The sequence below is a fragment of the Equus przewalskii genome, chromosome 32 (genome assembly GCF_037783145.1).
Source record: "Equus przewalskii isolate Varuska chromosome 32, EquPr2, whole genome shotgun sequence".
In the NCBI taxonomy this organism is placed as follows: domain Eukaryota; kingdom Metazoa; phylum Chordata; class Mammalia; order Perissodactyla; family Equidae; genus Equus; species Equus przewalskii.
In genome coordinates, this window is record NC_091862.1 from 14,739,506 (window position 1) to 14,757,007 (window position 17,502).

The window sequence follows — 17,502 nt, forward strand, 5'->3', positions numbered from 1 at the left end:
TTCTTTATCCACTCATCCGTTAATGAGCACTTAGATTGTTCCCATATCTTGGCTATTGTGAATGATGCTGCAATAAACATGGCAGTGCTTACATTTCTTCAATATTCTGTTTTCATGTCCTTGGGTATATACCCAGAAGTGGAATCAATAGTTTTAAATTGTGTGTATCCATACTGTATATTAAGCTCTGAAGCTTCATGGCTTTTCCAGAACTCAGAGTCTTGTTGATGACCCAGAACAAAAAAACATCTAGTCATTGTTTTTGTAGACTTATGATCTTGTAGATGCCACATAACAAAAAATTCCACCAAAAAATGACTTCAATGCCAAATTGAAAATTACTGTAGAATAAGCCCAATTTACTGAAGGATCGCAACATGAATATTTGGAGTGGGCCCGTTAATGGGATCACTTTTTCCTGTGACCTGCCTAGTTCAACACTATTGCGCTCAGGTTGAGGCCAAGGATGTTGTTGTTATTGTTCCCCCAGTGTCATTACACTTTCATTAATTGAATTTCTGCGTCCAATTTGCACTTCCAAGAGACAAAGTCTTATAATAGATTTTCCCATTAAATTGTGATTTATTCTGTGCAGCGGTCACATTTTCCCCCCATTTAAAGACGCATTACATTTTAGTGGCAAAATGATAATATATTCTAGTCTACATTATATTTCACTCTTTTTGCTACAAAAAAAAAGAGTACAATGATGTGAGAGATTCAACACAGCAAACAATAGAAGACAACTATTGCATTAGTGTGTGATTTTATATAATCATATCAATAAAATGTGCCTCAATTTAGATGCATGAGGCCGTCAATATTATATTTGATGAACTTGGCAAAGCAATCAATATGTGCTTATATGTATGTACTTTTTGCTTTGAAACTCAGTGTAATCCTCTTTCCCCAAAATGCAACTTTCTAGAATGAGCTCCATTAGAAAAATTTTAAATCAGTAAATTGAGAATAGAAATTCAAGAACAGAGTGAATATACTTATCTGGCCCATTAGTGAGTTTTAGTTTTAGCATAAATTGTAAAAAAATACATTGCAAGCTATCAAGTTACCTTTATAGTATAGATGTTATTTTATAAGAGAGAACCGAAGACTAGAAAAGTACAAAACAGAAACACTCTTTTCAGGCCAAAGGTGATCACTACTCTTAAAATAGGGTTAGAGACCATCTGAAATCTGAATCGAGGGGGCGTTTTCTTTTGTCCGTAGGTTTGTTATGTCATCAGCATTTTCTCTCAATTTCTACTTATCAATTGATACTGTGTTTTCCAGTTTTTCTATGCATAGAATTCTGTGGGATAAAACTGAAGATTGATTTTGTGTCTTGGTATTTTTTAATTACATTAAGTTAGAGGGAATGGAAGGTAACTGGAGTAAAATATTTATTTATTCACCATCTCCCCCCAGTGTTCTTCATGTGAATTTACGTGTTTATTTATTCTATGACTTAGAAATTCCTTTAGTGTTATCTGTCAGATTCTGTACAGCCATTCTCATGTTCTTTAATATAACTCCCCATTTTATTGGGATTTTCAATTCACTTTGGACTTGGAGTCACAACTGAGGATGTTAATTTAATATAAAATGTAAAACTTTAGTTAAAATAAGTACTTTCTTAGGTTCGTTTTAGACTTACAGTTAAGTCTACCTGTTACAAATTTATGCTAACCATACTGTGACAAAAGAAATTATGTCTTACTTAATATTTTAATGCCATAAAATTAAAGCAAAGGACTATTATGTAAATGAGATCCCTTAAGTAAACCTCTCTATACAGACTTAAACGCAAATTTAGATATCTTTAATTCAGCATTATTTTGAAATATGCCATTTCTATTTATAAATTGTTTGGTACTTTGAGGTAAAGCAACCATTTTGATTATTAGCGTAGATTTATATTCCTGTTTACTGTTATTTCCTGATGAACATGGACTGGCACATAGATTATTTAACTGGAAATGAGAAATCCTAGGCCTTAGCCCTGCCTCTCCTACTTGTCCTCTGGGCTTCCTATGGTAATAATAATAGTGTGTGTCTACGTGGTAGTGTTACAGAGAGAGCCAGAGGAGATCATGTGTAGAAAGGACTTAGCAAGGGGCCAAGCTCGTTGTCAGGGCTTCATGAATGGTAGCTGCTATTAGTGTCATGACTGTCATTACTATTATCAACAACATATATTGAATGCTATCCAAATATAAAAAATTGTCATTTAGGAAATGTGGTTTCCTTTGCTTTTGCTTTTTTTGACTCATGGCCATGTTGTTGCTGATTTTCCTTTTAGTCATTTAAGCACTTCAGAGTTCAATATGAAATAAAAAGGAAACAGATTGAACATTTAATACAACCATTACATAGAGATGGTAAATTGTCACTTGACCAAGCGTTGGTAAAACAGTCCTGGGACAGAGTGTCCTCCAGGGTAAGTTCTCCCGTGATGAATTTCACTAGGGCTCACGTAATTTAGTCAAGAATATTTTCCATCATCTTTTTCTACACAGTGATGTTGTAGAGGGTCCTCCTGCATCTGTCTGAGGTGGGAAAGGCTTACATCTGGGAGAATCTTTGCCCTCTTGTCGAGTTTTCCTTTAAGTTGGTAGAAGTGCTTGATTAACAACTCTTTTCCTGATTTGCTTATCCTGCACGTAATATCACCCTTGACCAGATGATAGATTGAAATCCTGAAAGACCATCTGGGTCTCACTTTATACAACTTAATTCTGGCTTGTTTGGAAGAAGTGACTCTCCCAAAAATGGAGCCCCAGAACTTTTCTGTATTTCATAACTAGGTTTCATCAACAGTTAATAATTTTCCTGTACCCACATTCATTTTTATATTCTTTAAGCACATCTTCTTATCTGGTATTTCAGGAACCTGACGGGAAACTGCTTGGTAACATGCATATTAATATTTTGCAAACTTAAAGACCAAGCTTTCAAAATCTCTGAAATTTCTTTCACTAATGGGAATATTTGCCTTGTACTTACCCCATTTCCATCATTTTGATAATCTGTTTTTCCCCGTAAACTCTGTTAAAGAATAGGTTAGTTTCCAAGCACCTCAACCCATCCCACCTGATGTTCCAATAAGCAAGGAAATAGTGCTTGAGAATTGGGTAAAGTGGGAGAAACAGAAAGATAGTTAGAGAACCATATTATTACAGAAAGAATCCTGAGTAGTCGTCTTCCTCCAGAAATGTCTAGATGACCCTAATTTTTCTGGACCTGTTGTCATCGTGTGGGAGGTTTTAAAGCATACACATTAGCTGGTATATAACTGCTGCATCCTGGAGCATGTCAACATGCCCAGTCCTTTCCCTTTGAGCAAAAAAAAGCCAAACCTAAAATTACCGAATTCTTTATAATATTCCCATAAGAAGACAATTGTTTAAGTTTCCAATAATATCCTTCTATGTCTAAGATATGTTTTATTTCATCAAAATTTGCTTGTAACTATAATTTCCTCCCCACCCCCAAAACCTCTAAGTCAGAACATAGATATTTGCTTACTTGATATTTATTAAATTAGCCTGAAATCATTAACTTAAAGACTTATGTAGGCTTTCAAATCGTTTGGGGAAATTTTAAGAACTGTCTTCTGTATTAGAGATATTTTGCTTTCCTACTTTTGTATTCCAGCTCTTTGATTGGCATATTCAGCTTGATAAATCTCTTCCTGCACCTCTGGGTACCATAGGAGCCTGGTTATACAGAGCAGAGCTGGCTCTGAGAGAGGAGATAACCATTCAGCAGGTCCATGAGGAAACGGCCAACACAATACAACGCAAACGTGAGCAACACAAGGTAAGAATTCTGACTAGGAAACCTCCCAGCATAACAGTCCTCATGTGGTCTGGAGATGCGGCCTATTTAGATAGGGGACTCCCAGGCCTCCATCCACACAGATTCAGAGATGTCACACCTTCTTAGAAGTTCTAAAATTTGTACTTCCCGCTCCCATACTTGTTAACGATGGTCCCAGGAGATTTACTTCCTGAGGTATTTTCCAATAGCTCTGTGATATTTTTTCATCTGCTGTTATCTTTGTTATTTCTGCTGCTAGTTGTTGTTTTTCAAAAGATAAGCCTACACGCAATATATGTTTACGTAATGGGAATAGTCGTTGGCCCCAGACCTCATCCTTGCCTTCATTCTCAAAGGAAGGCGGGCCAAGGGGCCAAGATCTTATGTCCTAGTGCTATGGGACTGGAGGAGGCATGGTTTTAGGAAGTGGTGGTATTAGGGGTGAGATTAGTCATTTGTGACTTTTTAAAACTTACTGCACGGTCAGTTGTGCATAGTATAAGTTCTAATTTACTTCCTCTTTGTGTTTTGTGATAGTACAGACCTAATTAAAAATGCTGTTTCATTAACATCACAGTAAAGCAATCGTGTATTGTGCGATTGAATTTGTGTACCCCGTTTGCTGTGTCACAGTGGGGTTCATTGCATATGTGGGAAACAAACTGGCAAGCAGAGATGTCTACTTCTGACCACATATGGGCAGTTTATAGCTCATCTGTATTTTCTGCCAAATTATTGAGTTTTTTAAACTACTTCTGCAAGAAAACAGAGTGTTGTATATTCTAGACTAGATTATAAGGCAAATTCATGACAGATTTTGTTTCATGCCCCCCTGGGACCTTAGTTTTGGAACTAGAGATATAGACTTATAGAGGTTCCAGTTCATGTCATTTCAGCTCCTGGCCCTTTCAGCTCAACTGATACAACCCCAGACCAGCTCATCAAACGGGACCGATGCAACAAGACTTTGTGATCCTAGACAATCAATCAGAGTCCCTCCTCCATTTATTCTTGGCCCTTCCTCAGTTATGATCAGTAACTTTAGATCTTTTAGTTTTGCTGATTATGTGTTAGCCTCTCCCCTCCCTACCACCATCAACACACATAAAACACACACAGAACTCCCTAGAATCTGCCTCTCAGATGAGGGCGTGGCTTTGGAATCCGCTCCATCTGTGGAGACACACACACATAAAATCTGGGCCAGCTTGGCTATCCTTTTAGTTCAGTGAAGATGGGGGAAGTTGTAAGGGAGCCAGAGTTCAAGCTCATAAGAGATCAAGTCATAGGAATTTTTCTGGAGTTGAACTAGGTTAAGGCTTCTCAGAGGCACAGAAAAGACTGGGCCATATCCATTTTGAGATTCCCAGTATATTAAAAATACAGAAAAATGCTAAAACAAAGGTACACAAATAACACCAGTTTAACAAATTAGCATCCAACACAAATACCATAAAATAATTTTTCTTCATGTAAAACATAACAGTTGAAACAATTTTAACTGGTATGAATATTTCATACAAAAGAAGTCGCCTTAAGTTTAAAATCAAATGTAGAATGTATATTGATTGTGGGTTAGATGTGTTAATTCAGCAAATATGAACAGAGGGCCTAGTATGTGCCAGTTTTTGGCACCAGGAAAACTGGTAAAGGTGCTTCCAAATCTAGAGAAAGCAATAGGATTAGGCCTTGACAACCTCTTAGTCATTTGTCACTTTTTTAAGCTTTACTGCATTGCACGGTCAGTTAGGCAATTGTGTTTGAGAAACAGCATGTGATTATCAAGGCCCAGAAGGGCCTTGATCCCTTGAGAGAGAGACCCTGTGCCAACCGCCAGGTGTGTAGACAGAAGCATCTCTGCCAAAGTGTAGGAAACAACCACAAACACCAGAAATGGAGTGGAGCAGGGAGAGGACACGAGTGGGAGAAGATGGTTATCTGAGACTGAAAACCAGAATGGACTAGACTAGAGAGAAAGTTGAGGAATATAATAAAGAGACAACAGCAAGGAGGGAGAGGCAGGTGGGGGCTAAGACCAGGTCCAAGGCAAATCTCCGGAGTGACCTTTTTACCAAGGTAAGAACTTGTACTAGGCCTGGGCACAGGTAATTAAAGCAGTGGGGCCATAAAAGAATGTAACTCAATGATCAGATTACTTCTCATTCATTCAAAATGTATTGATTAAGTGCCTATAATAAGCTAAGCCAGTCCTGGTGGTCTAGTGATTAAGATTCAATGCTCTCAGCACTGTAGCCCGGGCTTCATTTCCCAGTAAGGGAACCACACAGGCCGACTGTTGTTGTTATACTGTGGCAGCTGTGTGTTGCTGTGATGCTGAAAGCTATGCCACCAGGATTTCACATACAAGCAGGGTCGCCCATGGTAGACAGGTTTCGGCAGAGCTTCCAGACTAAGACAGACTAGGAAAAGGGACCTGGACACCCACTTCCAAAAACATTGTTCTTGAAAACTCTGTGAATAGCAGCGAAGTATTGTCTGATAGAACTCCGGAAGTGAGAGGATGGGGCAAAAAGACCGAGCAGGGCTCTGCTCTGCTATCTACAGAGTCACTACGAGACAGAATTGATGCCAGGAAACTAATAACAAATAATAAGCTAAGCTTTTATGACGTGAGAAATTTGAATCATGGTTAAGAGAACTAAAATTTTAGGTTTCCTCAATAGCAAAAAAATCAGCCCATCAATTTGGTATCATTACCCTGCTCTGGTATATTGAGCTCACTTGGAAATGAAATAAATTGAAAAAGCACAATATAGGACTCATCAATGCATAAGCAAGAATGTTTGAGAATATTATTGCCCTATCCCAGTCTAAAAGTAATTATGTCTCTTGCCATGGAAACTTATACATGCTATCAAGATCTGGTAATCTTGGTTTTCTGCATTCTTCACATCTTTTTTTTTTAATATACCATATGATAGTCATGCGTTACTTAATACATAATCAGTATTTGAAAATTGGATTCACATAATTTTCTTTTTGAGGAGGAGGATTGGCCCTGAGCTAACATCTGTTGCCAATCTTCCTCTTTTTGCTCGAGGAAGATTGTTGCTGAGCTAATATCTGTGCCAGTCTTCCTCCACTTTATGTGGGATGCCACCAAAATGTGGCTTGACGAGTGGTGCTAGGTCCACACCTGGGATCCAAAACTGCAAACCCTGGGCTGCTGAAGCGGAGAGCACAAAGTTAACGACTGTGCCACCGGACCGGCCCCAGATTCAGATAATTTTTAAAATACGTTTTTCGAGAAGTTCACTTTATGAATGGTTCTGCCAAAGTTTTTTATTTTTTTAGTTACTTTGCATGTTGTAGGGATGAAGATATTTCTTCTGAAAAGCACATTCCACCTCTATTACCTTTTCTATTTTCCAGATACCCTCATACTCAGTTATCTAGAAAGATATCAACAATGGCCATGGCTAATTATAATGGAGTAGTTAGCCATGTTTTAGTGTTGAGTGCTTAATTTTGCTAAGCCCTTGACATGCAGGCTATGAGATAAGTATTATTATCCTCATTTTTCAGATGAGTTAACTTTAGGCAGAGAGAGGTCAAGTGCCTCGCCCAAGGTCACATAGCTGATAATCCAGGTTGTTTTAAGCACTAAGCTTAAAATGTGCCCACAAAGATGTTGCATATAATACACATAGAATGATTAAACTCACTGGTTTTTATTAGTACTATTGCTTTGGCAAAGTAAGGCTTTCAGTTTTAAGGAATCATGAGAATAACCATCCGACTCTTCCACCATCCTGGCTCTTCCATCCTTACTGTGGTTACGAACCCTACCTAGATCACTTCCCTCCTTTCTTGAGGATTTTATTTCCTGGATGACAATGCATGCCACAATTCTTAATAACTTCAGTAACCCATAGATGGTCCTTCCGATATCCTGGCCTCTCAGTTTCTTGACCTTCTTTGTCCCAGTGATCCTGTCCTACACTCTACCCGAGTCTCTCACTGCATAGACATAGTCTAGAACTTGCCATCCCCAGTAACTGAAACCCCCACGTGATCTCTTTCTCAAGCATCTCACTGTCCAACCAAGCTTGTCCCAATTCCATGTCTTCATCCCCTCTGTGCCCTATAATTCATTGATCCTACTGATTGCCTTTTTCCTGTCTCACATCATCTTCACGTCATCACTTTCCTGTATACTCTGTTTAAATTCAATGCTCAGTCATTAAAAGTCACCCCTTGTATTCATTTTAATCACCTTGCCCAGGTCTCACTTTGTCCTACTCTCCTGGTTAAAATACAGCCCTGGGTATAGCCAACTTTCTGCCTAGTTCCTGCCCACGCACATGCAGCTGACTGTGGCTGGAGAAAAACACACCCCCAGACACGATGACTAACCCAAGTGGGTCCCTAATGCTCCCTGGCACTCTGAAGGCATTTTCTGACTCCAATCCCTCTCCATTTCTGGGACAACTATTTCATACCTTGTCTCTTCAAACCTTCCACACTTCCTCCCCCATCCTTACTCTTAGCCGATGACACTGCTTCCTATTTCTCTGAGAAAATAGAAGCAATCAAAAAAGAATTTCCGAAAGCTCCCACGACAACATCAACCCACCTACATGCATCTGTGCCCGAATACTCCGTCTTCACTTCTGTTACTATGGATGAACCATCTGTGCTCCGAGCAACCTCTCCATGTGTGCACTAGATTGCATCTTCCCTGCTCTTCTCCAAGAAACAATTCCTGTAGTCCTTGCCGTCTTTATTTTTTCTCTTTCTCTGTGGATTGTTCTCATCCACATAAAGTATGCTGGTATTTCTCTCATCTTAAAAATGTCTCTTTCTTAATCCTGCTTCCCCTTCTAGCTACTGTCCGTTTTTCCTCCTTCCTTTTACAGCGGGGCTCTTTGAAAGAGTTTCCTAAGCTCTCGTTTTGGTTTCAAATTCTCCAGCCAGCCCTGATGGCCTAGTGGTTAAAGTTTGGTGCTCTCACCGCTGCAGTGGCTCAGGTTTGGTTCCCGGGTGCAGAACCACACCACTCGTCTGTCAGTTGCCATGCTGTGGGGGCAGCTCACACAGAAGAACTAGAAGGACTTACAACTAGAATATACAACCATGTACTGGGGCTTTGGGGAGGGCAAAATAAAAAAGAGAGAGAGAGAAGAAGATTGGCAACAGATGTTATCTCAGGGTGAATCTCTCCCAGCACACACAAAAAAATCTCTCCTCCCATTTCTCCTAGAACCCATTCCAGTGAGGTTTTCTCTTGCCATGCTATCCATGTCAGATTCACCAGGGTGCTCCTTGTTCCTCCCTCAATGGTCATTTCTCAGTCCTCATCCTACCTCGCCTATCGGAGGCATTTTACATAGTTATTCTTTCATCCTTGAAATACTTTCTTCACTTGGTTTCCTATTTTTTTCTACTCCTCTGGCTATGATTTTCTAGACCTTCTTAGTCTTTCTATAAATATTTATTGAGCACTTTCTATATGCAAAGTGATGTTCTAGGCATTTGTCAAACACGCATAAACAAGACAGACAAAAATCCCTACACTTACGTAACTTGCTTTCTAATGGGAGGAGGCAGATAAGAAATAATAAACGTAATAAATAAATAAATTTTATATTAGGTTAAAAGTTAAAAGAACAGGAAGTATTAGATGGTCTTGCAATTTTAAGTAAGGAAGTCAGTGACACCTTGATGAAAAGATGACGTCGAACAGGCAAGCACATTCCCACCTCCAGGCCTTTGTTCTTGTCGTCCTTCTGGAATATTCTCTCCACTCGGCCTGAAACATTCTCCTACTGATATTCCCCTTAAATTCTCCCTCATCTCCTTTGGGCCTTTACAGAAAGGGTGCCTCTTAGTTAACCTTTTCTTGGCCACTCCTTTGAAATTAGAACTCTCTTACCCTTTTCCTTGTTCAATGTTTCTCTGTAGCATTTATCTTTGCCTCAATTGCTGTTTTAATTATTTATCTTATTTATTGTTGATTTCCTGCAGGGCAAGGATTATTGTTTGTTTTTTCGCTTTTGTATTCTGAGCCCCTAAAATGGTTTCAGAAATATTCAGGCTTTCAATATTGCTAATTGGTACATTCTAGGAATTTGTCCATTTGACTAAGTTTTCAAAAGTCTTGACATAAAATTGTTCCAAATATTCTCTTATACATTTTAGTAATCTTTTATTTGCCTGTAGTTAAGCCCCTATTTTTTCCCAATATTGTTTCTTTGCACATTCTCATTTTCCTTAATTGCACTTTTGATTTTCTCTGTCATATCCTAACTATTTTTTCCCATTGATTTTCTTGCCAGAGGACTGACAGTGTCACTCTTAACAGTATCATTCTAATGGTTATGTGAAAATAGACTGGGTTAGGGATCGCGGTAGGAACCAGGGAACCATTTCAATAATCCAAGTAAAATGCCTTGAACCTGGGTGGTAGTTGTAGAGATGGTGAGAAATGGTCAGATTCTGAATATATTTTGAATGCAGGGCAAAGAGAATTTTCAGCATTAGATATTGACTGTGAAGGAGGGGGAGTCATACATGACTCTATGATTTTTGGACCGAGCAACTGGAAAAATGGAGTTTCCCTCAATTAAGATGGAGAGACAATGAAGTAGATTTGAGAGGAAAGATCAGGAGGTCAGTTTGGGGCATAGTAAGTATAAGACCTTTTCGCACCCAAGTGAACTTGTGGAGTAGATGGTAGGAGATAAGAGACAGGAGCTCAGGAGCGAGGTATAGCATGGAGACTCATAGTAAGAATCATTGGCATAATGAGGGATGTTTAAAGCTTTGAGAGTAGAGAAATGAAATAAGGAAGTGTTTGAGAAGAGAAAAGGATCAAGAACTGAGTCCCGAGGGAATCCAATTTTAAGAGATCAAAATGTAAGATGAACCAGCCAAAAAGCATAAGAAAGAGCAGCCTTGAGACAGGAGGGACTCCAGCAACCATGTAGTCTTAGCAGCCAAGGGAACCATGTACAAGGAGAGAATATTTTTGTTAAAATGGCCACAGCAATCCTTTTACAATGCAGATCAGTTCATTTCACCCCTCTGCCCCAAACGGCCCCCTGTCTTCCATCTACTCAAAATAAACACAGAGAATTCTTCCAAAGGCCCATGAGGCCCACAGATCTGCCTCCCCCTCCCTCCTCTTTCCTCCCTTCCCTCCAACCTGCTATTGCGATTGTTCCCTTCGTTCCATTTCAGTCACTGAGAGAGGCATGTTGACAACTCCCACAGCCAGGTGGATTTGTCAGTTTCTCCCTGTAGTTCTGTCAGTTTTTGCTTTATATATTTTGAGGCTTACTAAGTACATTCAAGTTCAGAATTAATATATCTTTTAGTAAATTGAAAGTTTCATCATTAAGCAGTTAATAACTTGTAACAATTTCTGTTCTTAAATTGATTTTGTCTGACGTTAATAACACTTACACTGTCTTTCTTTGATAAGTATTTGCCTGGCATGTTGTTTTCCATTCTGCTGATTTCAACCTATCCATGTTCTTAAAGTTTAAGCGTATCTCTTGTAAAAAGCAGACGGTTCTATTTTATTTGTCTGATCTGACCATCTCTGCCTCCTAACTAGTGAATTTATATTCCTTTCACATTTAGTTATAATTAGTGATAGACTTGAATTTGTTTCTACCATCTGACTCTTTGCTTTCTATTTGTACTGCTTTTCTTTTTTTTCCTACTTTCTTGCTATTTCTAAGTGGATGGAGGGGTTTTTGTTTGTTTATTTGCTTGCTTGTTTTTCTTATTCCATGGTTGTCCTTCTACTGGTTTGAAAGTTATAAACTCCAGTTTATAGTGTGATTGCCCTTGAAATGATGCCACAGATACTTAACAAAGTTGAAAGCTAATCAGCATCTTGACCTCTTCTTAATCAGTTTAAGCAATTAAGAACACTTTAACCAGATCATTCTCTTTCTAACTTACAAGCTCTTGTTGTCAAGTATTAAATTACTTACATTTTCCTAATGCTATAAATTTGTTGTTTTTGCTGATTCTCACTCATGGTGGCCTGTTTCCCGTGCTTGGTAATCTTTGACTTCCTCCTTTTGTATTTGCATTTGCTACCAACCAGGCCCACATCAGCCCTCTTTGAGGGTTCTGGCTAAATGTAGGAGTCTCAGTTTTGGTGTTCTCACTTTATTCAAGTTCCAAGACACAGTCTCCTGCAGCTATGGGATAAATATTTGCCTGGGACAGTCAGCTTTTTAATTTTGTTTTTGCTTACAGATCTGTGATCCAGTTTTGGGTCATGTTTTACTGAGAATGGCAGACCTAAAATATTTCACTTACTTCCTATGAATTAAAATCAGGTGCTGTGTTCATCATTGGCTGTTTTATAGTGAGATGGCCTCTCAGGGGACCCAGTAACATCACTCAAGTTGTAGTGCTTTTATCATATGTTTGAAAATGTTTTTGCTTGTTTTAATATCTTGTCAAGATTTTTTCAATGAACTAGATGCCGAAAACTACAATAGGGAAATCTTCTTAGGAGGCAATTGGACATTTGGGTATTCCAATACAGTCACAACCCCCCACCCATACTTTAACATATAGTCATGCACAACGTATTAGAGCTGAGCATTGTGGTGGCTCCAAGTTTGCCCTGTAGTCAATTGGGTGGGGGGTCTCAGCCAAGATCATAAGCCATAGAAATGTGTCTAGATGTTAATAGAAAACGTAGACAGTGACTAAGATACTCAAAGTCAATAGCTGCTCTAAGACAGTCCTCTGTCCTCTGCATCTGCTCTTGGCGGCTCAGAGTGCACTGTCTCTGAGCAAGAGTGATTTTTGAATATCTGTCGTTACCTATTGACACCAACCAGGTCAAAATGTGATAATAGCAAAACATATCAGGATAGAAATAGATTGGCTCTGGATTTTTTGACAATGTAGAAATTAAAGTCCCAAAAATTTGACTGATATGAACAAACACATACAGCTTTACCATTTCAATTTATATATGAAAGCCTTCATTTTTTCCCTTCCCTCAAGTGTCTTTCTTATGGTTTTGGCTTTTTTTTTTTTTTTTTTTTTTTTTGCTTCTTTCTCCAATTAATCCACTAAATCTTGGTGTGAGGGAAACAATGTCAATTTTAATGTATCATTCTGTTGGGCTAATGTGTCTTACTTTTTAGTAAGTGTCAAACTTGAGTATTTGTTCTGCTATTAAGAAACAAACTAAGCTCTAGAAAATATGGTATGAATCCCCTCTCTCCTCTCTCTTTCTTTGTTTTTATGTGAGAAATTCGCTAGGAACTTTGAAATACCTGTAAGTCTTTATATAAATAAGTCTGTTGACCTAAAAAACTCAGAAAACAAGGGAGATTCAAATTAATCTAAATAAATTACTCAAATTTGGGGATTTCTTTACAATCTACAAAGAATATTTAAAAACATCCCATTTAATCTTCCCACTGTGATATATGGGACATTTCCTGTGCTTGGTTGAAATCTTCAAACCGTAAGGATATTTTCATAACATATTGTAATACAGTTGACTTACTTTAGATGGCAAGCAAATATCACTTTATGACAGCCTACATGCATTCAGAATAAAATAACAATAGAGAGTCTAATATTCTTTACCATTAAAGGGTTAAATTAGTTGTGCTTAGTTCTAAGCTTTTAAAAAACCAGCATATCCAAAATCAAGGAAGGAGAAAAATACTAACAAGTCATTGTTTATAGCAGTAACTACATTTTCCTTTGGACCATGTGCCTTTAAAATGTCTGAATGTATTGCTGTGCAAGTGTCGTGTGTGTTTAAAAGATGCCATAATTATTAGATACAGCTCTAGCACAGGGCCTTATAGACAAGAACCTGGGGGCTCCTGTACAAAGGAAAAACCAATATGGGCACCAAGCTGCATGTGGATGTGGCAGCAGGATCAAATTGTTGAATACATTGACTCATCGGTGCAAGCTAAAAATTATGCTTCTTAGCCTCCTGTGAACATGTTTCTACATTTTTTATTTTTTTAAAATTGTATCTTAGGATCTGCTTCAAAACACAGATGCCCACAAAAGAGCGTTCCATGAAATCTACCGGACCAGGTCTGTGAATGGGATCCCAGTGCCACCTGATCAATTAGAGGACATGGCCGAGAGGTAAGAAAATGTCTGCTGTAAATGAAGTCTCTTTTTAAGATGCTCAGTGGATGCCTTTTCCATTTCTTTTCTTTTAAATGAATTGATTTTCTTTTTTTACAGAGATGCTTACATTTGGTGCATAAAAATTGGGTTCCCATAACATATACTAAGAATGCCAACATTCTAATATATTATTAATTGAAAAGAGTAAACCTGAATATATCCACAGCCTGGAAATCACAGAAATGGTTTCTTTAGAGGCTGTGTTTTTGTTCAGTGCCGTGAGGAACATTATGTAATATTGCAAAAACAGCTTATAAAAGAAACAGATGAGAAATGTGTTGGCAGAGGAAAGAACTAAAAGACTTCAATCAGTCTTGATTTGCCTTTAAATCCAGAGCTAGAAAAGGAATCAGATCTCCAAATAGTGATTGATCAGCCAGAGTTTAGAAGACCCTGTGGCTGCATTATAGTTAACCCTGATGTGTAACAGGTTAAGTAAGCACCGTTCTGTTACTATTAGTTACATTCTGTAAATTCTCGATGTTTTATTTCTAGGTTTCATTTTGTTTCCTCCACATCAGAGCTACACTTAATGAAAATGGAATTTCTAGAGTTAAAGTACCGTCTACTCTCACTGCTGGTTCTTGCAGAGTCAAAGCTGAAATCTTGGATCATCAAGTATGGGAGGAGAGAGTCAGTGGAGCTGCTTCTGCAAAACTACATCGTAAGTCTCTCTGCTACTTTGATAGAGAAATCAGAAGCCCCAGGGACTCATCATTTAACACCTTCCAGATTATTTGGTACTGTTATTTTAATATTGAATTTAAACATGAAGGTACCAGTGTGTTAAATGTATTGGATATGTTTGTGAGCTTTCCACAACAATCTGAAATATACACTTATGTTCTTTGGAAATATAGAAGGGCTTTGTGGCATCAATTACATTGAATCATTGTACTGCCTTTTTTGCTTAAAAAAAAAAAAGTTTTTGCATTGTATACCCATGACTTTGATTGTGAGCTCACCATTGAAAATTAAAATACTTAAAGATTATCTTCGTGTCTCTAAAATCCAATCATGAGTAGTTTAGAACAATTCTCAATTGTCCACGTGGGGACTGTCTACTTTTTAAATTAGTTCCAGCATGTCTTTTTTATGGTCATTCCTTGAGCTTTATTGTTTCTTGCGTATAGCCGGGAAAAATCAAAATTTTGTCTATGAATTTTTGTACCAAGTTAATTTTTAAAGATTACCTCATATTTTGGGCTATCAGTATAGATAATTCTATGTCTCTATACAACAGTAGCCCTGCATTAATGAAAGCATTATGTTGTTCTGCAACTTGCAGTTTCCATTTACATGTAATTAGAGAATTATAATTATTAAAGGGAATTTATTTCTCTTAGCTAAACATGCCCCCCCCCCCAATTTATTTGCCTGCAAAGTTAGTATTAGTATGGCATCTCACTCCTTTACTGTTCCATCTATGTTTTATCACAAATTCTAAATGATGAATTAATAAATTTAAATATAAGCCCATTTCTAACTGACTAGTCACAGTGGTTCTGTAAATGGTGTGATTGAATACTTACTGAAACCATATCTTTACTGAAGCATGCTAGAACCATAGTATATTTTACTACATTTTAATTTCACTTTCTACATGATGAATGAACAACATGCGTTTGGAAAAAAAAAAGATTTAACAAGTTTAGAGTAAAATCTTTCTCTAGGTTTACTAAATTGTCTGAGAAACATTTGTCAAAAAATGTGAAATCTGTTATTATAGGTTCCCTTATTCATTTTTAATTATTTTGTAGGTTAATGAAAATCAGTTTTTTTTAATTCAAGCAATTACATGGGTCCTTTAAATATTAAATACAGAAATGCATTTATATTTTCGGGTTTAGTCATGTCAAATGATACACTCTGAGCTCAGTAGGTAATTATGCAGGATCCATCTTTGTTCTAGCTATTTAAGGACAGCCAATTAGAATAAAATGCCTAATGGGACTGTTCCCCAGGTTAATGTTCCAACACAGTGATGTTAGTAACTCTCTCTGAACTTCTCAAATAAAGGCTATGTAAGTAGAGAGTTGTTATTAATGATTAAAAAAATCAGTACTTTCTGCCTACTCCATAAAGAGAAGTTCACCAAGCTGCTAATTTTAAACTCCTTCCTAACTCTCAAAATTATTTGTAAAGCTGCTATTCTAAAAATATAGCAGATTTTAATGAACATTTTCTAATATTCTTGTCCTCTGGTGAAAAATACCTATTTATCACTCATGCTTCTTTTCCAAAAAAGGTTTTAAGGTATTTTTTACTTAATAATTTTATTGACTGTGGGATATCGAGTATTTTCCATGTGCCAAGTGTTTTCCATGTGTCATCTTCCATCCCGGCGATGACCATATGGGCTGGGCATTTTCACACAGTTTCGTGAAGAAATGGAGCCTCTGAGCGCTCAAATCACATGCTCTAGGTGGCACAGTTGGTAAGAAGAGTCGGAATTTGAATCTACATCTTTCCGAACCAAAAGCCTATGTTCTTAAGTACTGAGCTTTACTATCTAACAAAATTGGCTGTGAGAAAAGTTTTTTTTTCGCTTAAAAGACCAAATCATTAAAATTATCTCTTGTAGCTTAGTGAACGAAAGAATGCAGTTCACATAAATCTGAGTTCCATTTAATGTTTGTCCACATTTAACAATATTTTATACTTACATACAGTAGCCAAATAGTTGCTATTATTCGTGTTATAGACAGCATGGTATTGGGGCAAGGTGGGGTGAGGTGAAGGAAGGTTATTGAAGTCTGGCTACCAGTCCCATAGAAATGGGTTGAATCTTGGGTCAATTACTCACTACCCATGTGACTTTATAAACAATTTCTAGAATGCTTAGTCTTTCCCGAGTTTTTAATAACAATAATAGAATAACAGGTATTTTTCTAAGGAACAGAGACGGACACATATTCTTTCCCTTCTCTCTCACACCCTATAGAGCCTCTCTTATCCTTTTGGAGTTTGTGGGAAAATCACTATTTTTATTATTATTATTTTTAATATCATAGACTTTAATAGAAAAATCTCAAAAATAGCAAAACACAATTATACATTTTTTAAGTAATTTTATTGGGATTATTAATGGTTTATAACATGGTGTGATTTCCGGTGTATATTATTGTTTGTCATTTCCTGAATACACTTCCTTGTGCTCACCCCCAGTAGTCTAATTTTTATCCATCACCATACGTATGTTCCCCATTGTCCCTTTCGCCCACCCCCCAGCCCCCTTTCCCTCTGGTAACCACTAATCTGTTCTCTTTATCCATGTATTTGTTATCTTCCACATATGAGAAAATCACTCTTTTTAGAACAGACTATTTCAAACAGCATGAAGACTTTCAAATAAAATCATAACTCACTTTCTTAAATGTAATCCTTGCCTTGGTTTCTAAAAAAGTTATTATAATGAGCCATATGCTGCTATATCATCTGATAACCAAAGTAATATTCAGGATATAAAGTTCCATAATTATCTTTTCCTCCGTCTGATTCTCAATTCCATCTTATTCA

At 37.4% G+C, this 17,502-nt stretch overlaps 1 protein-coding gene across 2 annotated transcripts in view; it reads left to right on the forward strand.

Moving 5' to 3' along the window:
• Positions 1–17,502, forward strand: part of SYNE1 (spectrin repeat containing nuclear envelope protein 1) — a 443,793-nt gene that overhangs the window by 118,168 nt on the left and 308,123 nt on the right. For both annotated transcript variants that reach the window (XM_070603011.1, XM_070603013.1), the window contains 4 exons: positions 2,300–2,437; positions 3,655–3,819; positions 13,826–13,938; positions 14,479–14,647. In XM_070603011.1, coding sequence (XP_070459112.1) covers positions 2,300–2,437; positions 3,655–3,819; positions 13,826–13,938; positions 14,479–14,647 — 585 coding nt within the window. The remainder of the gene's footprint in view (positions 1–2,299; positions 2,438–3,654; positions 3,820–13,825; positions 13,939–14,478; positions 14,648–17,502) is intronic.